A 24,612-nucleotide genomic window follows, 5' to 3' on the forward strand; every position below is an offset into this window, starting at 1 on the left:
TGGAAAAAAGTTATTTTTGAGGTCCGATAACGGTATTGGAAAATCAATATCGAGAAAGAAGTAAGACAGAGATGTGTCCTACCACCTTTGCTGTTCAACGTTTATTCTGAGAAGATATTTAAGAAAGCTTTGGAAGGCACCTCGGATGGTATACGCTGTGAGCTCGTACGTAGAGGGGATATTTACAAATTCGCGAGCGCCAGTAGTGGCAAGTCTGTAAACGTTTACCGGAAATTTGACATAAATGTCAAAGTGATTAATTTAAAATTAAAATTAAAAACATTAATTATAATAAATATTAGTTGGTCAAAGCTGTGGTATATATTTTTACCTTAAATATACTTACGTTTTAAATGCTGAATTTAAGTTTTTTTAATGTTCCGTAATATGTACTTATAAATTAATCTGCGCCATCTACAAGATAATTGTGAAAGTATCCGAAGTAAGAAATTCATATTTTATCAATAGAACGTCAAAATGATTAGCAAAATCTTAAAAAAATCGATTACAATTTAATTACTATTTTGCGTTGTAAATATTAAGTGATAACAATTAAATAATAAATTTAAAAATTACCAGTGAAAGTTGAATTAGTAATCCGCCAGGAGCGACACCAGCGAAGCTCAGAGCGTATACTTATAAACGGGCAATGTATAAATAACCTGCGATACGGTCATTCTGGCAGACAATGCCGAAGTACTGCAACGCCTAATGGACCGACAGCCTGTAGAGAATTAGGAATGAAATTGAATTCAAAGAAGACAAAAACGATAATCATCAGCAAGCACCAAAACAGAAGGGTGAAGGTCTATGTCAACGGAACAGATCTGGTAAGAGTAACAAGAATAACGTACCTTGGCAGTAATCTTGATGAAACTTGGGACCACTCACTAGAGATAAGAACACGTCTGGAAAGGGCACGTACAATGTTTTACAAAATGCAAAAAGTTCTATGCAACCCCCAGCTGGGTATCTCATTGAGAACTAAAATACTTAAGTGCTATGTTTTCTCCACCTTGCTCTATGGTGTTGAAGCCTGGACAATGACAGAAGCAACACAAAAAAGAATCCAAGCATTCGATCTCTGATGTTACCGTACAGTGAGCCATACGACAAATACGGAAGTCTTGCGGAGGGTGAATAAGTAAAGATAGTTTATGCTTATAATAAAAGAACGGAAAACACAATATTTTGCTCACATTTGTCCATTAAGGATAAGGATAAGGCAGGATATGGATAAAAAGAAGATAACGGTATAGCCCTTTTACTTCTGATGATAATTTTTATCTCAATCAATTATTTAACAACATAAACGATTTTTGTTTTTTTCCAGATCACACTGCGGCTTTCTTGATCATTTCCAACAGACACTCAATTTTGGTAGCGGACCTAAAAGAACAAGGCTTGGAACGAGTGCCCATCATAGTCGAAAACGTTGTTGCCACTGCCTCAAACATGCACACGGGTACGATATTCTGGTCGGATATGAAGCTCAAGAAAATATCAAAACTGGAAAGGGGCGGTGATCCCGTGGAAATAATTTCTACTGGCTTGGATTTAGTCGAAGGACTGGCCTACGACTGGATAGGCAAGAACATTTACTGGCTAGATTCTAAACTCAACACGATTGAAGTTTCAAAGGAGAATGGAGATAGTAGGATTGTCATCGCTAGGGAAAATATCACTCAACCAAGAGGAATGTGTTTAGATCCAAGTCCTGGGTAAGCATTAATCTTATATATAAAAATCAATTGCTGTTCGTGTGTCTCGCTAAAACTCGAGAATAGCTGGACCGATTTGGCTAATTTTGATGTTGAATTATTTGTGGAGGTTCAGGGAAGGTTTATACGGTTTTATATTGTCATTTTAGTAGCCACCAAAAGTTTTACAGCTATATGTATAAAATGCTCTTTTTACAGTGTTTGTTGCCATACTCCTCCGAAACGGCTTGACCGATTTTTATGAAATTTGGCAAGGGCTTTTTATGGTTTTGAAAGGGTTGGTAAAGATGGTTTTTGCATGTTATTACAAGTTTTAATTGTCAATAGTTCACTGAATTTTTGCCGTAGAAAAATTTTTTTCAAACCAGGATCTTGAAAATTAAATAAGCTACAATTTCATTATGAAACATTTTTTCGTATCTCTGATAGTAATCTTTATATTCTGAAGAAAATGTCATTTTTTTTCAAATTACAAAAATTCGTTATTCGCTTTTAACTCCATTTTTTTTAAACTAATCATTCTAGGCCGGTCAAACTTCTATTAATAATACATAAATAAAGAAGACCAAATAAAGGTCAATGACTAATTTTAATTAGGGTTGTGATTAGGGCGTTTGCTTCTGATCACTTTTTCGCTGAAAAAAATAGAGACTGACATTCTTTTCATTATAAGTCATTTAATTTTTGAGCTAGAGACTTTTTTTCTATTTCTGGAGATATATATTTTTAAATAGGTACTTTAAATTAGTTTCAACAAGTTATCTTTGAAAAATGCATAGTTTTCCCGTCTTTTGACTTTGAAACTACAATATTTAGCATTTGACGAAGAGGAGCTAACATATAATAAAGTATAGCTTGATTACTATTGGGTTTAAAGAAAATTTAAAAAACAGTTTTGTTCATTTTTTCAAAAGGTACATTTTTGTTAAGTAAATTTGTTTTGGTAAAACGAAAACTTTTGGAGTTATTAGCCGAAAACTTATTAAAAACATGGATTTTTTCGATATAAAACTAACACTTTCGATAGCGAATAAATCGAAAACTATTACTTTTATCACAAAAATATATAGAACGTGTTTTGAATAGAATGAATGTTTTTAATACCAACTTTTGTGGTCAAAATATAATAAAAAATTTCCACCCTTCAGATGGGGTGGAAACCACCCCCATGGTAAAAGCGCCTTTCAGCATGATATAGATTTTGATCCTTGGACTATCCACTAGTTATTCTCAAATTTTCAAGCAAATCGATCCATTCTGTAAAAATTGCGAGGTTTTGACCTATTTTAAGTTTCATTACTTGGACTATGATAGAAATAAAGTTAGGTATTAGTCTCTTCTTAAATTTTTCATAAAGAGTTTGTGCATATGTGTCAAGAAGCTGATGAGTCTATAATTGTATAACAAGACTATCACTGCATTATTCTAGTCTTTTGGAATCCTACCCGCATGTGAGCGTTTATTAAACAGTTCGCTTACTGATTTTATTCCCTTAATGACAACACCATCATCACCAGACCATTCTTTATTTTCTTTAAAGCTACTCTTACTTCTGACACTGTAATGGGTAAAAGTACTTCAGATCCTTGGTTTATGATATGAGAGTCTTTACTCGGGTCGAGAAATTCTCTTGTGGTCTTAGGCTGGTATATATAGGCATTTATAAAACTCTCTAGTTATTTTCAGAATGCCTTGTTTATATGTTGTTGTATTTCCATCTTTGTCTCTCAGCTTGTATATTTCTTTTTTACTTTGTGTGAGTTCTCTTTTCACTACCTTTCAAACTTGTTCTCTTGTACTATTTGAGTGATTACATTAGTATTATAACTTCTAAGATCTATACATATGCACTATTATATACTGTAATTTTTATATCATTTTTAGAACCAGATGGCTTTTCTGGACTGACTGGGGAGAAAATCCAAGAATTGAACGTATGGGTATGGACGGCACCAACAGATCAATCATCATAAACACCAAAATCTACTGGCCCAACGGTTTAACACTCGATATAGCCACTCAAAGAGTTTACTTCGCTGATTCAAAATTAGACTTCATCGATTTTTGCTATTACAACGGAACAGGAAGACAACAAGTTCTATCTGGTAGCCATTACCTCTTGCATCCACATTCACTTACGCTATTTGAGGATACCATGTACTGGACTGACAGACAGTTGAATAGAGTATTATCGGCCCACAAGTACAAAGGCAACAATCAGACAGTTGTGTCTCATCTGATCTCGCAACCCCTAAGTATTCACGTGCATCATCCATCTCTGCAACCTATGGCTATCAATCCTTGTGCATCAGCTTCTTGCCAACATATTTGTTTATTGTCTCCATCTACATCTACCGGATACAGTTGCAAATGCAAACCTGGCTTCAAATTAAACTCTGGAGGTACCTGCAGTGAAGAAGATTCCAATTTCTTGATGGTTATGAAGGGTACTCAAATCGTAGATCTCTCCTTGAACCCTGGTGAAGAATCAACTGGATATATTACTCCAATTGTTGGAATCGAACACGGAGTACAGATCGACTATGACAGAAAGACGAATACAATTTACTGGGTAGAAAGCAAAGATGCCGAAGGTGAAAATGTAAGTATGATACATATTATACATTATGTTAAATTATACAGTATGGTGCAAATTACAAATGAAAGGAATAAATTCGTTATTTCATAAACCGGCGACTTCACGCAAAAATCCCGAATAAGGTCAATTTTTATTTTTAAATTACGATATTTTGGTATATATACCACACCAGTGACGTCATGACGTCGATGATTTTTTTAAATGAGAATAGGGATCGTGTGCTAGCTCATTTGAAAGGTTATTCAATTCTCTATTCATTAATATAAACATTAACCTCATTATTTATACAGGGTGTCCAAAAAATTTTTTTAATTAAATTAATTGACAAAAATAGAAGAATGTATGTAATTTATTTAATGCAAAATACATTTTACTGCTCTCAGAAAACAGGAAAAAATGTTTATTTGAAAAATAAACATTGCTTTTCGTTTAAATTAAATGTTCAAACTTCCAAAAAGCAGGTGCCTAGCCGGAGCTGGCTTCAACATTGAATTTAAGCGAAAAGCAATGTTTATTCTTCAAATAAAAATTTTTTTGTCTGTTTTCTATTAACAGTAAATAGTATTTTGAATTAAATAAATTACATACGTTCTTCTTCTTTTGTCAATTAATTTAATTTAAAAAATTGTTTTTCGACACCCTGTATACATATGTTGTTCTGAAGCTATTTCCTTGTGGCATTTTTATGGTTTTATTAACGTTTTGACGCCCAAATCGGGTGTCGTTGTCAAAATACAAAAGACTACTAAAATAAACAAAAATGTTGTTGCTCAGTAAAAAATTCTTCTAATAATTTATTTAATCTGACTCATTTACATATATTGGCAATTCAGACATATATTATACATTTTAAAGTAGATGACTTTAAAATGATATTGCCAATATTATTTATGAGTTGCGTTCCTGGTACGACTTTACTGAAAGATAGTTCATTCGATTACATGAAATCAACCAAAAAAAAACGTTAATAAAATTATTTTTTTTCAATTTAATTGTGGCTTATTTCAACATAAATAGTTAACCTGTGTACATAATTATGTTAATGTTTACATTACTGGATAGAGAATTGAATAACCTTTCAAATGAGCTAGCACACGACCATTATTCTTATTTTTAAAAATCATCGATTACGTCATCACTCTCAGATAGATGACATCACTCAAGTGATATATATGCTAAAATATCGTAATTTAAAAATAAAAATCGACCTGTTTCGGGATTTTTCCTTAATGTCGCCGGCTTACGAAATAACGAATTTATTCCTTTCATTTGCACCATACTGTATAATTTGCGGTATAAATAAAGATAAATATATAAAACAAAAAACAGTTAGTCTTTGAGCCTTTATTTTCATTGCCTGTATTATTTTCTTTAATACTTGCTCCACTGGGACCGCATATAGAAGGGTAGAGTAGCTCTAAATACATCTTTCTTCTGTATGAACTGTATGAACACAGTATATTTTACATTATCTTTATTAAAATGACGGTGTCCTCCTCAGCTCTCTTGACAATCCTCTCTATATGTTTCATCATTTTCTCATTGAGTTGAACCCCAGATACCTAGCCTCTTTTTTGGTATACTTTCAACCCCTTCTAGCCACCTCTGTAAGAACCCTGTTTCCCTTTTCTATAATCCCCCAATCTGTATTATCTTCTACTATGATGGCTAGATCGTCTGCAAAAGCGACTGTTTTCACCCAGTCCCCAAACTTTAACTCCAATACTCCGTTGTACATGATGTTCCACAGTATCGGTCCCAACACCGATCCCTGAGGAACTCCCGCCGTTACGTCCAACTGTTGGGCTTTAAAGATTCTCCTGCCTTTCTTAATTCCTCCATTGTGAAATCTATTGGTGTCTCTTCTAACGTGGTTTGTTTTAGTTTCGCTTTATCCTGTGAAGAAAACAGATTTATTTCTACCTCCCATCTTTTATTTTCCTCCCATCTATAAGGCATTTCTGTATTTATTGTTTTTACGACTATTTTGTTAGCGTCGTTCTAGCTTTCTTGTTCTAGTGCTTCGCATAAAGATTTTCAGCATTCTCTTTTGGTCTAATTTATTTCCTTCTTTAGAGTCTTATATTCTAAATATTCTTATATTTTAAAACTTAAAAATATTTTTATTTTTTACAGTGTACCATATGGAGCACACCTTACAGTGGTGGAAACAAAACCCAGGTCCTCGGGATCGATAATGGCATTGTGGGAGCAGCATCTTCCATTGCGTTTGATTGGCTTGGAAGAAATATGTACGTCGGCAACAGAAAGTCTAGTAATATTGAGGTGATCCGAATAGACGGAAAAATCAAATATAGAACAATAATTTTGGCTAACGATGGAAACACCACTTCTGTAGCAACACCTAGGGCTATCTGCTTAGACCCTGCAGACGGAAAACTTTATTGGACAGATGCTGGAGGGTTCGGGGTTCCACAAAAAATTGGTAAAGCTAATATGGACGGAAGCAATTCGATTGTTTTAACTGAAATAGAGAAACCAGACGCACTGACTATTGATATAGAAACAAAAACCTTGTATTTCAGTACTCAGTATCCTCCTAAGATAGGAAAAATTAGCGTCAATGGAAAGGAAATAACATTTATTGTACGTGAAGAAGATTACATTTCCGCCCCAAAAGCTATTGGTGTGTTAGGTAATAGATTATTCTACATGGATCCAGACTACGAAAAACTAGTGCAAGTCGCTTTACCATCTGGCTCCAATCCAAGAATCATCCTAGAAAACGAGCCAAGTCTAAAAACTTTCACCATATTCAAGAAGAGACATCTTGGTGATCATCCATGCCTACAAAACAATGGAGGCTGTGAACATATCTGCGTCCCAGCTGAAGGCCGATCAAGAACTTGTGCTTGTGGTATTGGATACAAGAAGAACGAGATGAGTTGTGTTCCTCACAGAACATTCGCTGTTGTTTCTCAACTCGACATAACCAGAGGATACAGCCTTAAAGATAGCGCTGAAGCTATTGTACCTATTACTGGTCCAGGACATCATATTCTTCACGTTGACGTTCATTTTGCTGAGCAGTGGATCTACTGGATAGAATTCAATAGAGGCTACTGGAATGGCATATTCAGAATAAGACCAAACGGTACAGAAATAGAACACATTATAAAAGACGGTATTGGCAGCAATGGCATAAGAGGACTTGCAATTGATTGGATAGCTGGAAATATGTACTTTACTAACGTGTTTCCTCATGAAAATTATGTTGAAGTGTGTTGGTTAGATGGACGTCATCGTAAAATCATTGTTAAAACTACCACGGATGCTCCTAGAGAACTGGCTGTTAATCCAATTAAGAGAATTCTGTACTGGATCGATTATGGCCAATACCCAAAGATTGGAAAAGCTAACTTGGATGGGTCAGACTGGCAGCCTGTGGTGACATCTGGTATTAGCAATCCTACAGATCTTACCATTGATATGAACACTCATGATGTCTACTGGGTAGATTCCAAATTGGACATGATCCAAAGAATATCTTACAGTGGTGGAAACAGACAAATAATCCGAAGGAATTTACCAAATCCAAAAGGTATAGCCATGTACAAAACTGAATTATATTGGGTAGACAGGAATCTTAAATCGATACTGAAGGCTTCCAAGTTACCTGGTAATATGTCTCTACCGACGAAAGTACGCAACAACTTAGCTAACTTGAGAGATATAGCAATATACGATATTACGAATCAACCTTCAGATGACTCGAATCCTTGTAGAAAGTTTGGAAATGGAGGATGTGAGCAACTCTGCTTCTCTTTTCCAGTTGATATCGCAACGGGACCAAGATCTTCGTTTAAATGCGATTGTGCTACTGGTAACCTGACAGATGGACGCAAATGTGATTTTGTTAACGAATACTTGGTGTTTACAACAAGAACCGAAGTAAGAACAGTTCATCTAGATCCACAATCTACGAATGTACCATTCGCACCCATTGGTAACCTTACCAATGTTGTAGGAATTGATTTCGACTATAAACATCAAACACTCTTCTTCACTCAGATCAAACCATGGGCTAAAATAGCCAGGATGCCTGCAACTAAACCAGATAGTAATACCATTATTACTTTGAAAAACAAAGGTATAAATCCTGAAGGGGTAGCGTATGATTGGACACAGCAAAAGATATATTGGACCGATTCTTCCAATCGTAGCATATATGCCATGAACTTGGACGGTACTGATTTGGTCATGATTGTTAGGGTTGAAAGACCTAGAGCAATTGTCTTGGATCCGTGCAATGGGACGTTATTCTACACAGATTGGGGCAAATTTGGAACAGCTGGAAAAATCTTCAGAACAACTATGGCTGGATCTCTGAAACGAGTTGTTATAGACAGAAATTTAGCTCAACCCAGCGGCTTAGCTATAGATTACGACGAACAAATGCTATATTGGACAGATGCAGTGAGAGAAAAAATCGAAAGATCTGATCTAAACGGAAGAAACAGAGAGATTTTGGTTTCTGCTACTATATATCCCTTCTCCATAACAGTTTTTGGTAGATACATCTACTGGACAGATCTACAACTTAGGGGAGTCTACAGAGCAGAAAAACATACAGGAGCCGGTATGGTAGAAATGGTGAAGAGGCTCGAAGACAGTCCAAGAGATATACAAGTGTACTCAGACAAACGACAGCGGTGTAGTGTCAATCCTTGTCTTATTAATAATGGTGGTTGTGCACAGAGTTGTCATCCAGGACCGAATGGTACAGCTGAATGTAGATGCGATGAGCATAGTAAACTGGTCAATGAAGGGAGAATGTGCGTTGCCAAGAACCTTAGCTGTGATACTAGTAAATTTTACTGCGCAAACGGCAGATGCATTTCCAGGATGTGGGCGTGCGACGGAGAAGACGACTGTGGAGATAATAGCGATGAAGACACAAAGTATTGCTGTAAGTTTCTTTTTTATTATTAAACATCTAAGCTATGTTGATGCCACTGAAATCTAGTCACAGTTGACCAATTATCAATTCTTCTTTAACTTAAATTAGTAGATCATACATAAATTCTAAGAGCTTAACCCTGTGGTATACTCTTTTTTATCTAACAAATATGCACTATAGGTAACACACAACAAAACACTATGCTCGGCTTGTCCTTTTACCCTATGACGGCCGATATGCAATTAAGAGATGATCAGTGGGTCTCAAACAGCGGGGCGTTAATATTTAATTCCGATCGCTTGAAAAGTAAAAATATTTAATTTCCTGTATTTTATGTTCAGTAAGAATATTGGATTTTACTCTATCAAAAGCAAATAAAATGAATATAATATGTATATACAAGGCGTGTTAAAAGAAGTGGGACGGAATATTTCGAATACTCGAAATTATTTGTCGACATCAAATGTTCATTAAGATCTCTATTTTGCGCAGAATGAAAATTATACGAATGGTTTTGCATGCAGCAAAATTGGAAAATACTTTACAAGTTGCTGGTATGTCCAAATTTGAATAAAATACATCCAGGACTTTACTTTCTACAGACACTGTATTAAATATAACCTTGAAACAAACTGGCACTAAATCACTTCGGAGTCTTCAACAAAACAAAAGGTTTAAACAAGTGTAGTGATTGCAAAAACGGTTCGCATGTTTTAAATAAGATGTTTGCTGATTATGTATTTTGCTAAAATATTAAAATAACACCAATACAATTCACAACCATCATTTAATTTGTAACGATAAACAAAAGTGTAATAATATGATGACAAGTTTGAATTTGATCGACTTTGTCGATAACAGTGTCGTTAATAGATATTTTTAAATACCATGAATCGTTTTCCAATGATTGGGTGGATTTAAGAAATACATATTGTAGCGTGATTAGTGTAATTACTTCTAATTACAATAAAACTAGCGGTTCGTAATTTATATACGACTTTATTTATATAAGTTACAGACGAATTTATCTTATACACTAAACTTATTCACAAAATATGCCCGTATTTATACCCAGTTGTTATTCTGGAACAATCGACTCCCATCTCGAGCTATCGGCTTGTTCCGCCTACGTGACGTACCTTCCAGAATTCTCCGGCGAGGCCTAGCACATCCGATTACGTCATTCTCGAGGTGTTTACTGTTATACGGGGATCGGCCAAGATTTCTCTTCCGCTACAATATTTACTAAACAAAATTTTTTACGTGTATAAAGGAGATTATAATAATTATGACACATGGTACTCCTTATATTTTTTAAGTAATATGGTTTTGTAAAGGCATAACTTTGATTATTGATTAAACCTACATTATACGATACGTCACAAGAAATTAAAAATTAAAATTAAAAAAAATTAACATGTAAATTCACTGTTTAAATAAGATACAGTGCGCTGGAATAAGTGTTAACCCCTCCCCCCTAAATAACTTTAAAGTACGAGTCCGGGTTGACATAATATCTAATTAATACAACAGTAATTTATAATTACTACCCGTTTATTTAAGCATAGGTACATATTACGTAAATATCAGTGACGTCTCGTGATTTTTACAATAGGGGAGGCTATACCTAACTGTAAAATATATAGACAAATTTGCACTAGCAAAATGCAAAAAAATGCGCCAAAAAATGTAATTTAAGGCCCCATCTTTTGACCATTTTTTATTTACATTTCATAATATCATCCTAATTCATAATTTCATGATATCATCATTTTAAAAATAGTTAGTCTAATAGTAAAAGTTTAATACCAAAGTTTGTGTCGTTTATTTGTTAACAATTCCATCTATTTGTAAATAGATACCTATGCATATCAAAATAAATACAGATTTGAAGTTTTGCAGTCCATACATAATGAAGCTTCAAATTTTTTAAGATACTCAACTGAATTTTTTTAATTCTAAACGCGGCCTACTGCGAATTCAAAAACACGATAAATTACCGATATTTTGCTTTGAGTTAGAGATATCGGAAAAAGTTATTTGAGCAAGTTGTTCCAAATATTATTATAACCCCACATACCAAATTTCATAACAAAATTCGTACTTTTAGATTTTTCATTATTTGTAGTCAGGACCCTAAAATTCGTTGTCCCGAGACGCACCCAACCACCCAACGGAGCTGAGAAGCTACACTGCCTCCCTTGGTATATCTCCGGGCAGCGTGTGATGGCGCCGTAGATGCCACTGTTAGGAGACCGGGTCTCCTTAAACGCCTGCTGCGCTGCACGGAGCATTACCAACGGAGAAAGCTGGGCTTCTCGGCTCAGTTCGTGCATCTCGGGATAACCCAGGGTCCTGCCTACAATAATATGTAATAAATCTGAGACGCGATCATGCGTTCTAATGCTAATGCTCCGTACGTATGGATAATTAGTGATAATATGGAATTTACACGTTGTATAATAGCGAGAGTAATTGTTGTTTTCGCGATTCATGATAAACAAAACAGTATAGAGTGTGTAAAAAATTTATGGGGAGGCTGAGCCTCCCTTGCCTCCTCTGACGAGCCGCCACTGGTAAATATAACTAATTGCATGTAAACAATAATGCATCAGGACGCCATGCCCCTATGAAAGTAGTTCGCGCATGCGTGTAAATAATTCTTCGTTGCGTGCGCAAACACGGGCTTGATAGTCAGAGAGCTGGATACATTACAATAACCTATTTATTTCTAGCACATGAGCAAAACACTCGGACAGGCCGATTTTTAAAATAATCAATGTATATTATAACATCAATATTTCGAACTTTACGCGATCCCTGTTCAGGTGACAGGCAAAACATTGATTTTTTTAAATGGGAAAGTACATTATGTGATAGCTCATTTAAAAGTGTTTGAAATACTGATTACAAAAATGTATAAGACTTTAATCCTTTTTAAGAGCGTAGGCGCAAAATTTCGATCGAATTGTTTTTAAACGCAGAATAAAAGATTACATTATTACCGAGGGCTGAAAGTCCCTTAGAATAAACAAAAATTTCTTTTGAATGATATATTTGAAATAAAATATCCGACTAAATTTTCTTTTTTTTTCACCCCTGTGACTTATGAAAATAATCGTTATAGAAGTTCTCAGGGACTTTTGACCCTCGATAATATTGTAATATTTCATTCTGCGTTTAAATTTTTCAAAAATACTTATTAGTTTTCTCAGAATTTGAAAAAAAAATGAATACATTTCACAATATTTAGACCGAAATTTTGCGAATACGGTCTCAAAAAGGATTAAAGTATTGTACATTTTTGTAATCAGTCTTTCAAAAGCTTTTAAATGAGGTGTCACATGATGTACTTTCCCATTAAAAAAAACAAAGTTATCACTGTCACCTGAAGAGGGACCGCGTAAAGTTCGAAACTTCTTCTTCTTCTTCTTCTTCGTCTAGCCATTCACGTCCACATCTGAACATAAGCCTCTTCAAGTCTTCCTTTCCATTATTTTTTGTTGTACGCTACTTGTAGCCAATTTTTCCCGGCAGTTCGTTTCAGATCATCTGTCCATCTCATAGGAGGTCTGCCTCTGGGTCTTTTGTGTTTGTATGGTCTCCAGGTTAGAATTGTTTTGTGCCATTTGTTAAGATCGCTCCTACCTACATGTCCAGCGTATTCCCATTTCAATTTTAGTGATTTTTGTACCACATCGGTGACTTTGGTTTTCTGTCTTATCCATGTGTTTGTTTTTCTGTCCTTAAGTGATATGCCAAGCATTGTTCTTTCCATCGCGTGTTGAGTGACTCTGAGCATGTTCATATTCTTTTTTGCGATTGTCCATGTTTGTGCCCCATATGTTAATATCGGAATAATGCATGCATCAAAAACTTTAGATCTAAGATGTAGTTGAATTTGCTGATTTCTGAGTATATAGTTCAGTTTGCCGAATGCTGCCCATGCTAACTTTCTTCTTCTTTTTATTTCTTCCGTTTGAATTTCCCTATTTAGTATTATTTTTTGTCCTAAGTATATATATTCTTCAACTTTTTCTATAACTTTGTTGTTTATTATTGCCATCGTTTCTTCGGAGTGCATGACTTTTGTTTTGTTTAAATTCATTTTCAGTCCTATTTTAGAAGATTCTGTGTGTAGTTTTGAAAGCATGGTTTTCAGTTCTTGTAGGTCAGTAGCTATCAGGATTATGTCATCCGCAAATCGTAGATTACTGAGGTAGCGGCCATTGATGTTTATTCCCTTATATTTCCAATTTATATTTTTAAAAACGTCCTCCAAAACTAAGGTGAACAGTTTGGGTGATAGAGTGTCTCCCTGTTTGACTCCCCTGTTTAATGGTACAGGGTTCGTGTATTCATTTTCATTTAGGTAGTATGTAGCTGTAGCTTGGTTGGTTGTGAACCAAGCTAAAGTTCGAAACATTGATGCTATAATATACTATGATTATTTTAAAAATCAACCTGTCCGAGCATTTTGCTTATGTGCTAAAAATTAATACGTTATTAATGGGAGTAACACTTATTCCAGCGCACTATACAGGGTGCGCCAAACCTCTGGTCTTCTTTGATTACGGCTAAACTATGAGATATACAAAAAAATGTTTATTACAAAACTAATGTGTATGAAAGAGGTCTGTAATTTAAAATTATTTTCAATTATACAGGGTGAGTCAGAACGACGGTATGAACCAAAGTTTTATTTTTTTAAATGGAACACCCTGTATATTAAATCATTTTTAAATATATTATTTAAAAATATGAAAAATTTGTATAAGGTCTTATAGGCCTAAAGTTAATAATTTTCGAAATATTTACATTTTTATTGAGAAAAATGGTAATATTTATAGGGTTGTGGATTATGTTTCCAAGGAAATAAAAATTTAGGTGATAGGTCAAAGTTTTTAAAATATAGTGTTATTTTTAAATAATTTAATATTTTTTACTTTTAGCCATAAAATATACAGTGTGATCACTATTTGCAAATACAAAATTTTTTCATTTTTTTTAAATGGGACACCCTGTATATTAGTTTTGCGTTTTGTAGTAAATATTACAAACTTTCTTTTGGTGTAAGGTTGTATGTACCTAGCATGTTTCGTTTTGTAGATATTTTAAAAAAACTATAGATTTTACGTTTTTGCGGATTTTTTCTTTAAAAATTTTTTTGCAAAAAAAATAATTATAATCTGGTTTTAGAAACATACACTAAAATATAAAATATGAAAATAAAAACGTAATTAAAGATTAAAATAAATCGTATGCTAGTACAATTCAATTGAATTTAATAACTTTAAATTATTTTACAAAAAATATTTTATCATATTAATGAATACATAAATTAGTTACTAAATTAAATAAACAACCAAATTTTAAATCAATCGTAGTAATTCTTCTACCGCAGCAACTTTCCTGTACCAAATTAATTGTTAGCTATATTGTATTTACGAGTAAGATCAGTTAATAACTTTTTAATTTACCTACATCTTGAGAACGTATAAAGTATGCTTTGAAACAAATGAACGTTATGGAAGTATATTAAGAAGTAAATAGTATCTATGTATCTACTCGTGTCAAAAAAGCTGGTAATAATTTCTAATGGTTTCGCCCAAAACAAATGTCATATCCAAAAATTTTTCGGGTAAAAAATTAAAATTTAACATATAAAAAATTGTTACAAAAATTTCAACTACAAAAGTATTACCAGTTTTTGTGACACCAGTAAATACTATTTATATCAATAAATAATTTGGCTGATACATTTAACATTCATTTGTTTCAAAGCATACTTTATAATAATTTTTATATTCTCAAGATGTATGTAAGTAAATTTAAAAGGTAAATTAAAAGTTTAACTAAATACAATTTAACTAGCAATTAATTTGGTACAGGAAAGTTGCTGTAGTAGAAAAATTACTACGGTTGATTTAAAATGTGGTTGTTTATTTAATTTAGTAACTAATTTATGCATTCATTAATATGATAAAATATTTTTTGTAAAATAATATAAAGTTATTAAATTCAATTGAATTGTACTAGCATACGATTTATTTTAATCTTTAATTACGTTTTTATTTTCATATTTTATATTTTAGTGTATGTTTCTAAAACCAGATTATGATTATTTTTTTTGTAAAAAAATTTTTAAATAAAAAATCCGCAAAAACGTAAAATCTATAGTTTTTTTAAAATATCTACAAAACGAAACATGCTAGGTACATACAACCTCATACCAAAAGAAAGGCTGTAATATTTACTACAAAACGCAAAATTAATATACAGGGTGTCCCATTTAAAAAAAATGAGAAAATTTTGTATTTGCAAATAGTGATCACACTGTATATTTTATGGCTAAAAGTAAAAAATATTAAATTATTTAAAAATAACACTATATTTTAAAAACTTTGACCTATTACCTAAATTTTTATTTCCTTGGAAACATAATCCACAGCCCTATAAATATTACCATTATTCTCAATACAAATGTAAATATTTCGAAAATTATTAACTTTAGGCCTATAAGACCTTATACACATTTTTCATATTTTTAAATAATATATTCAAAAATGATTTAATATACAGGGTGTTCCATTTAAAAAAATAAAACTTTGGTTCATACCGTCGTTCTGACTCACCCTGTATAATTGAAAATAATTTTAAATTATAGACCTCTTTGATACACATTAGTTTTGTTATAAACATTTTTTTGTATATATCATAGTTTAGCCGTAATCAAAGAAGACCAGAGGTTTGGCGCACCCTGTATATTCCGTACTATTGCAATAAAATATTAAAACGAATAAACTAAAACTTGTTGAGTAGTGCTGATTGACACAACAGACCAGTAAAATGTTATTCATACAGATAGGGACAGAGGGAATAAGTAATACAAACCTCTTGCGTAGGTGTAACCTGATAAAAGTAATTAACTACATATTTTCAATGGGAAATAAGCCACAATTTTACCAAAAAACCTGATTTTATTAATTTTTCAACATTTTTGTTTAATTTAGTATTGTTCAATTTTCACATGTCAAAAATATTATTATATATTTGACTGTGTTTAATCTGTTATTAAAACCCTTAACTTTAAATAAATCTCAAGCCAGCCCTTTTCAATAGTACCATTTCATCCCTCCTATTTTTTACCCTCTTTCTTCACCCTTACAGACAGACAATATTTGGACAATTTGCGATTGAGAACACTTCTCCTACACCCGCCAAAGGGTGAGCTTCTCTCTCTCATCAGCCGTTCCACGGATAAGTCGGTACCGCTCATCTCTTCACTCTGGACGGTCCAGCCTTTCTTTTGGGCTGAAACTAAATAGCAATACGTGTTACGTTACGTGACGAACAGTAATTCGCAAGTGACGGCATACATCAGCGCGGCAATCAAAACTCAATTCGTTTGTGACCGCTGCTCTACAACGTTGCACAACCTGGTAAGACTCTTTATATAAATATCAATATTGTCTGTATAAAACCTTATACTTTATACTCCCATTTGAACCTGAACCTAGCAATCCTCATATATACAGTCCACACCCTCTGAAAGTATATTCATACTCTCAAATATGTACAAGTTATCGTACAAGTATTATTTTGTATTTTGACAACGACACCCGACTTTCGCGTCGAAACGTTAATAAAATCTTTTTTTTTTTGGTAAAATTGTGGCTTATTTGCCATTGAAAGTAGTTGATTATAAAAATACCACAAGGACATAGCTTCAGAACAACTGATAAAAGTAAATTAGTAAGTGGTTCATTTTATGGACCACTGTGCAACATGTAACAAAAATTTGGTGGTTCAAATTTCAATCCAGTGTGCCGAAAAGAGTTAAAAAGTGCATATAAGGAATTTTGAGGAACCTTTCGCCTGTAGTTGCCTTTTGAGAAAACTTTCGTATGCAATTTGGTAAAACTAATGTTTAAAATATTTTGTTATTGTATTTCAGCTTTCCACTCCTGCTCTCCTAATGAGTTCAGATGTGCAAACGGCCGTTGTATATTCAAATCCTGGCAATGTGACCACGAAAATGACTGCAAAGATGGCTCCGATGAACAAGATTGCCAGTATCCTCTCTGCGCTGACGGAGAATTCACCTGTGCCAATCACAGATGTATTCCTATGGCCCAGGTATGTCTTTTGGTTTAATCTTTTTAAAAAACCTTTAAAAAGTATAACCTAGACCTCGTTTGGTCACGTGAGGAACGGATAACGGAATAAAAACTCAAGCACAATGACCAACAAGTGTGTATAGAAGTTTTTCCCCACCTGAAGTGTATGAAGTGCAGCATATACAGGGTGTCCCTGAAAATAGTGCGTTCCTTCGTATGGGCTAAGTGCACCATTTAGAGCAAAAAGTCTGATAAATCTTTTTTGTAAAGTCAACCGTTTTCAAAAAAATAATTTATTAATTTTAATGCATTTGATTAATGTTCACAGAAAAGCAAATACAGCCGGCAACGCTGCGTTCCTTCTTCTGTGTTAAAATAATTTTACTGTAACTCAACTATCATGAATCATCGACCATAGTCATAGTATGCTAATATGTAATATGTATTGATAAAATACTGATAACAGTGATAGAAAAACAGCATAATATTTGTGTTTATTAAATATTTAATAAATAAGGTTTGTAGGTACAGTGTTTTAACTTACATGAAAATTTTTTATTACAATAAAGCTACGTCTTCAAGAAGTATCGATAGAACATGTTGCAAAACATTTGAGTACATTTCTCATTTCTCCATTCAATCTTCTGGGAAGTTCGAATGGTTCAATCAGATGATTATAAATAATAATCCCAGCCCACAAATTCATACTTTTGGCAATCATGAAAGTTACACACACCATTCGTAAAATAAACTTTATCTGCACACAAAACTTTACACAGAAATTCGGGTTCTCTGAAGATTTTGTTTTTCTTCGAGGTAAATAGCATTGCTGTGAATCTTGCACCAAACGTAATTAAATCATGATACTTGCGATCGAAATCATGACTAAATCACAACAATCCGATGTACCTATTCTGGGGTTACAGGTGATTATGATATGACTGTTTGTGTTTACAAGTATTGTATATTTTTATCTTCGCTGTATCAAAATAAATTAAACTGCCGTGTTGCCAAATGTACATTTTAGTTAAAGACATTATTTTAATTTTTTGGGGCAACAGATGACTTTAGCACAAAAATTTATAAGAACGTTTTCTTTTAAATGGTGCATTCTACCCACACCTTTAAGGAACGCACTATTTTCCGGGACACCCTGTATATGTAGGCGCCATCTACTCTGATGGCCAAAAATGAAAACAATTTAATAATTATCGTTTTCTCTCCTTGTGTGGACAATGTATTGTTTCCCGTATTATAACTTTATGTGCTGTTATACTCTCGTACTATTTATAATAACTTGTCATAATTTTAGGTATGTAATGGAGTGAACGACTGCAAAGATAACATTACATCCGATGAAACACACGAAAGATGTCCCAACAATACAACATGTCCTCCCAACCATCTAAAATGCGAAAATACCAACATATGTGTAGAGCCCTACTGGTTATGCGACGGAGATAACGATTGTGGCGATAACTCTGACGAAAATCCGTTACATTGTGCTCAACGGACCTGCCCACAGAATAGCATCAGATGTTCAAACCACAGATGCATACCTGCAACCTGGTAATTGATTTTATACATCGTTACTTCAATATTTTTACGGATCGACAGACATATCTGCAACCGCCAAGGTGTTCTTCTTTCTGTGTCGTGCTTGTTTTCAAGCGTTGCATATCGTCGTATTAACAAGCTGATGAAATGTTTCTCGGTCGGCAGCTATATGAAACAATTCCTCGACCGTTCGACCTGTCCATTGTCTAATGTTACGCAGCCAGAACAGTTGTTTTCTTCCAACCCAGCGTTTTCCTTCGATTTTGCCCTGAATGCTCAACCAGAGTAAGCGATATTTAGGTCCTCTCATTATATGACCGAAGTATTGAACCTTTCTCATTTTTATTATGTGAATAATTCTCGCTCTTTGTGCATGGTCTTCAACACACGTTCGTTCGATATGTGAGCTGTTCATGGGATTTTGAGCAAGCGACGGTAACACCACAACTCGAACGCTTCTAATTTGTTGAAATTCTTCATTTTTGTTGTCCAAGTTCCACACGGACCAGACGTAGCACTTCAATACTCTTAGACGTGTGGTCAATGGCAGACTTCTACTGCACAATACAGAACGCTCCATAGGTCGCTGTTTCGAATCCGGCTCGAAGGACCATGTCTAATCTTCGGGCTCAGTGGAGGATGATCGTCTGTTATAGAAACACCAATAGCACTTAGATAGGTACTTTATTGATAACGACTGACACCAGGGTAGTAGAACCAACCCCGGGAGAACGCAGTTGTACTGATATGTGGCTCTTACGCGAATTAGATTTAGTCTGTATAATAGTACATGTTGAATGTATGAAGGAATGAAGTTAAAGGCACCTCTGGCCTGGTTGAAGTGATTCTTGAGAATTATTCTAAAAGTATTCTTTCTCAGCGGTGGCACTAGTATTGGTGTCAGGCCACGCGCTGATTATGTTTACAAAATATTGAGAACAAAGAAATATATTCGATAATCAAATTAAATATGCAATTGCCCGAATTATTGTTTACAATTTACAATTCGTGAACTAAATTAGAGACCCGCACATGTAAATATACAATAACAAATTGGTTCATGTGATATACGGGGTGATAAAAATATACTGTTAAATATCGGATATTAATAATGAATGTTTAAGATTTAACATCAGCTAATAAAGCTTTTTCGTGCAAGTTCTATTCTGGTTGAAATTTCCTCATCCCGCAGTCAGTCCAGCTACCTAGATATCTAAAGTGTTCCACCCTTTCCAGGATTTTGTTATCTAATTTTAGTACCGAATCTTCGATATTAATTTTTCCGATCACCATCCATTTTCTTTTCCTTGTGTTGATTGTTAAGACCTTTGCAATACATTCATTGTTTACAGTACAGCGTTCAACAGGGTTTGAAGGTCTTCCAGACTCTCTGCCATTATGGCGGTGTCATCTGCATATCTGATGTTATTAATGATTTCACCACCGATTATAACACCTTCGCAACGATTGTTCAACGCTTCATCAAAAATTGGTTCGGTGTAGGCATTGAACAATATCGGCGACATAACACATCCCTGTCTGATACCGATACCACGCTTAATAGAAACTTTAGCTGAAACTTCTTGGTCCAACTTAATAAAAGCGGTCTGATTGTAGTAAAGATTTGTGAGCAATCTAATGTCGTACGAGTCCAGACCAACTAAGTCCAAACATTGAAAGGTCAGTCTGACCTCCAAGATCAGACTAATCCAAAACTTTGGTTACGCGATGTTGTCATATCAATCTGGCTTTAAAGGTTTTTCGATTTTTTATTTGTTACCTGTTTCAAGGTAAAATTGCCTTTTGCTTCCTCCTGCGTAAATTTTAAAACATTGTTTATAATTTCACGGGATTGTGCACTTACTGTACTATGTATTTTTTACGGCAATTGTAATATTCATAAAGTAAGTTATCAATCGAAGTAGCACAGAAAGCGACAATAAATATCGTTCCCATACCATCAGATTGACAGCAGGTGGAATACTTTCTTTGGTTACGGCATCCTGATAGATTTATAATTTTTGAAAATCTCGGGAGGTTGTAACCAAAAAAGTAATCCACCTGTTGTCAATCTGGTGGTATGGGAACGATATTTATTGTCGTTTTCTGTGCTACTTCGATTGATAACTTACTTTGTTTTTCAGTAGATGGCTCTAGTACATCCGTGACATTTCGTTCTTTGCAATTCGGAAGGGCCCAAAGTATGATGCCTGGGGAAATCAGAGAGAAGAGGATATGGGACTACTGATGAGAAGGAAAAAACCTTCGAAACCGGTGTAGACTCTTCTGTACTCTCCGATTTAACCAGAGTATTATGCAGCTACTGCATTTTCGTGTTGCAAAGAAATTGAAAATGTTTATACATTGTAATATTCTTGTTTATTAAAAACATATTGAATGTATTCTAAATAAACAACTATTCGACGATTTTATCTGGCAATGTCACAAAACCACTGATTTCGTACACAATTATTTTTAAGCTCTTTGCACCAACACGTTCAGCTGAAGTTCCCTCGCCTTGATTTGCTACCTGAGTGACCTTCGTAGTTTTAGATATTTATGTACAATTGTACTAAGGATTTTTTTATATATTTTATAGGTATTGCGATGGAGACGACGATTGTGGAGACGGTGCCGATGAACCACCAGAGTACTGCAAGAGTGATGGCAGAACCTGCTTTGGAGATTTATTCACTTGTGACAATGGCAACTGCGTTCCAAGAACATACATCTGCGATGGAGATAATGATTGTTTAGACAACAGTGATGAAGATAGCAGACATGAATGCAGTAAGTAACAATTGCTCAACTGTCCGTCTAGCTCACCTGTCCACCTAGCGATACATCAAAAGATATATTTCGTTCCCTTCTATTTTACACAACTTTCGGACATTCTAAAACTATCAAAGTATTCTTTGGGATCTTCCAATGGTAATTCCTTTAGAAGACAATTGGTAGCTCGTATCAGACAATTCGTATCCATAGCTTATTTTTATTAATTACACAAATACCCTCATTCATATTTTCTAAAATAGCTTTTGTTATTCTTCCTGTCCCCTTCTTATTAGAAGGGGAGAGGCAAAACAGAATTAAAGATATGATTATGCTTCATTTATAAAGATTATAAAGATTATGCTTCATTTTTTTCATCAATGAAAGATATTGGGGGTCTGCCTCTGTTTCTACTTACTAGCGGGCTCTACTATGATATTTTATTTATCCAACATTTTGTGTCTGCTCTTCTGACATGTCCATACCAGGTTGATCTCTTGTGTTCTACGTAGTCTGTTATATCTGAGTTCATTCCCATTCTTTTCTTAATCTCTATTTTATTTATTCTATCTCTTTTTGTTAATCTGTAGCTTCTCCTGGGGAATTCCATCTCTGTTGCTCTTATTTTGTTTTTGAATTTCTTATTAAAACGTTTTTATATACTTGGCTTAATTGTTGTCACGGTCTCCGCAAATGTTATAATCCATTTTAAAAATAGTTCTAGGCTACTTAGGTACCTGAAATTTTCAGAATAGCTCAGATCTAGCTAACAATGCAATATTTAACTGCTATTATACAGGGTGATTGATTAGTGGGGTAAAGCTCCGTAGATCCGTTATAGTAATGGATAGCGACAAAAGTTAATAACAAAAATTGTAACCAACTTTGAACTTCACATTACAAAATTAGTTAGAATGTTACAGGGTGTTCGATAACATAGTGATAGATCAAAGTTATGTTTTTTTAAATGGTATTTTATTTTATATTCAAAATCTTCTTAACTTCTCCATTACAAAAATATAAACGTTTAGTACATTATACAGGGTATTTACAAAGTTATAACCAATTTTATATGAAAATCGTAACAAGTTTAACTTCCTGTATAAATAAAAATAAGCACAACGGCAATGGCTTATTAATGCCATATTTTTTTATTTATTGTCAAAATTTTCATAAATAATCGATATCGCTAATTTTCTTCATATTGAATACAGGGTGAGTCAAAACGCAAGTACATTATTTTCTCAGTAATTTTAAACGAAACACCCTATATTTTATTTCACTATCGAAAAGTACCATTACCGTACTTTAATTTTTATATAACATTCCCTATGTCTAAACTTATTAATTTTCGATATATTTTCATTTTTCAGAGCAAAATATTAATTACGGGTCTAAATCTTTCCAAATTTTAAGTAAGCCATGACTGAATTGTCTAAAACTGACAATTTACGATTACTGATTATCAATCTGTAATCAAAGTTGGTTACAATTGTTGATAGTAACTTTAATTGATATCTATTACTATGACGGATCTACTGAGTTTTACCCCACTAATCAATCACCCTGTATGGATAAATCGATTTTTTTTACTTCAAACTCTTTTAAAAATGTGGCTAATGCTATGATATTTTAAAGTACGTTAATAAATCGATATCTACAAATTGATGGTGGGTAGTGGCATTAGACTGCAGATCGAGAGTTCCCTAGTTCGAACAGGGCTGTTGCGTATCTTTCTTTAATTTTTTTAATAAATAATTAAAAGTCGATATACTTAAAATTCATATTTTATAAGTTAATTATTATATATACCATTTTAAACAACCGTGGTATTATAAAAAGTACTTTTTTTATACTAGTGTAATTTTTGGAATTATAATTTTAACAGTTAATACATCTACTAAAAATTCATATTTTATTCAAACAAATGAAATAGAGAATGTGGAAAAATTCCCTTACGAATAACTCACACATCCACTATTTCGGGCTGGGAAAAATTTTCTGAATAGAATCAAAGATCCAAACACCAGTTCTCAGAAATGTGTTTATTCAGAAATGTCATATTTTATTCTTTTGAAACATGTTGTGTCCTGTATATAACAAAACCGTGTTATTATAAAAAGTTCTTTTTTATTATAGTGTAATATTTGAAATTTTAAACATTTTATATCGTCAAATTATTTTGTAATTAATGTGTGTCTACTTTGTACACACGTAAGAAGATATTATTCTATTGTATAGGTAATTTCAACGAAGTAAATATACGTAACAGGTTATTTGTATTTTATTTAAAAATTAAAACTAACTTTCTTATCGACCACTTTCAAAAAAATTGTATTAAAACAACCAAAAATAAAAAAAAAAAATGAATCGCCCAGGATTCGAACCCGCGTCATTCCAATCTCGGAGGTAACGCTCTAACAACTACACCAGCGAGGTCCTTCTAATTGACATGTAAGTTTCGGATATAATTACACAACACGGCGACAAATAGTGTAAATATTTTATTATTTTACTACATAGAAACACAAATCCAAAAACACAAGAATTATAATAAATAATACATTTACTAAAAACACTAATATATTCTTTTAATGCCTTATTTGCACGGATACAGATACATAAACACCTATCTTGAAAGATTAGCAAGGAACTACATACTGTCTGTGTGCGCAGGCGCGCAGATTTATGTACAATTTTACCCTCAATCGAATCGCGCCTAAAGAAGAATATCTTCAATAAAAACGTTTTATAATTAAAAAGTTCTTTTTTATAAAAGTGTAATTATTTATTATACAATTTTCACAATTATAAGTAAAGATACTTCTTGTTATGGTGTTATAATATATTATATTCTTCGTTTTTTATACTGATGTTTTTATCTCACAGTTCCGGGTTCCGGGTTCAATTTTCGTGTGCAGT

The 24,612-nt window shown here is 33.6% G+C and overlaps 1 protein-coding gene across 2 annotated transcripts in view; it reads left to right on the forward strand.

Moving 5' to 3' along the window:
* The window catches only part of LOC126879937 (low-density lipoprotein receptor-related protein 2), a 538,921-nt gene that overhangs the window by 490,261 nt on the left and 24,048 nt on the right, over nucleotides 1-24,612 (forward strand). For both annotated transcript variants that reach the window (XM_050643311.1, XM_050643312.1), the window contains exons 12-17: nucleotides 1,334-1,721; nucleotides 3,606-4,323; nucleotides 6,457-9,250; nucleotides 17,199-17,380; nucleotides 18,674-18,930; nucleotides 21,518-21,708. In XM_050643311.1, coding sequence (XP_050499268.1) covers nucleotides 1,334-1,721; nucleotides 3,606-4,323; nucleotides 6,457-9,250; nucleotides 17,199-17,380; nucleotides 18,674-18,930; nucleotides 21,518-21,708 — 4,530 coding nt within the window. The remainder of the gene's footprint in view (nucleotides 1-1,333; nucleotides 1,722-3,605; nucleotides 4,324-6,456; nucleotides 9,251-17,198; nucleotides 17,381-18,673; nucleotides 18,931-21,517; nucleotides 21,709-24,612) is intronic.

The sequence above is a fragment of the Diabrotica virgifera genome, chromosome 2 (assembly GCF_917563875.1).
Source record: "Diabrotica virgifera virgifera chromosome 2, PGI_DIABVI_V3a".
NCBI classification, from domain to species: Eukaryota; Metazoa; Arthropoda; class Insecta; order Coleoptera; family Chrysomelidae; genus Diabrotica; species Diabrotica virgifera.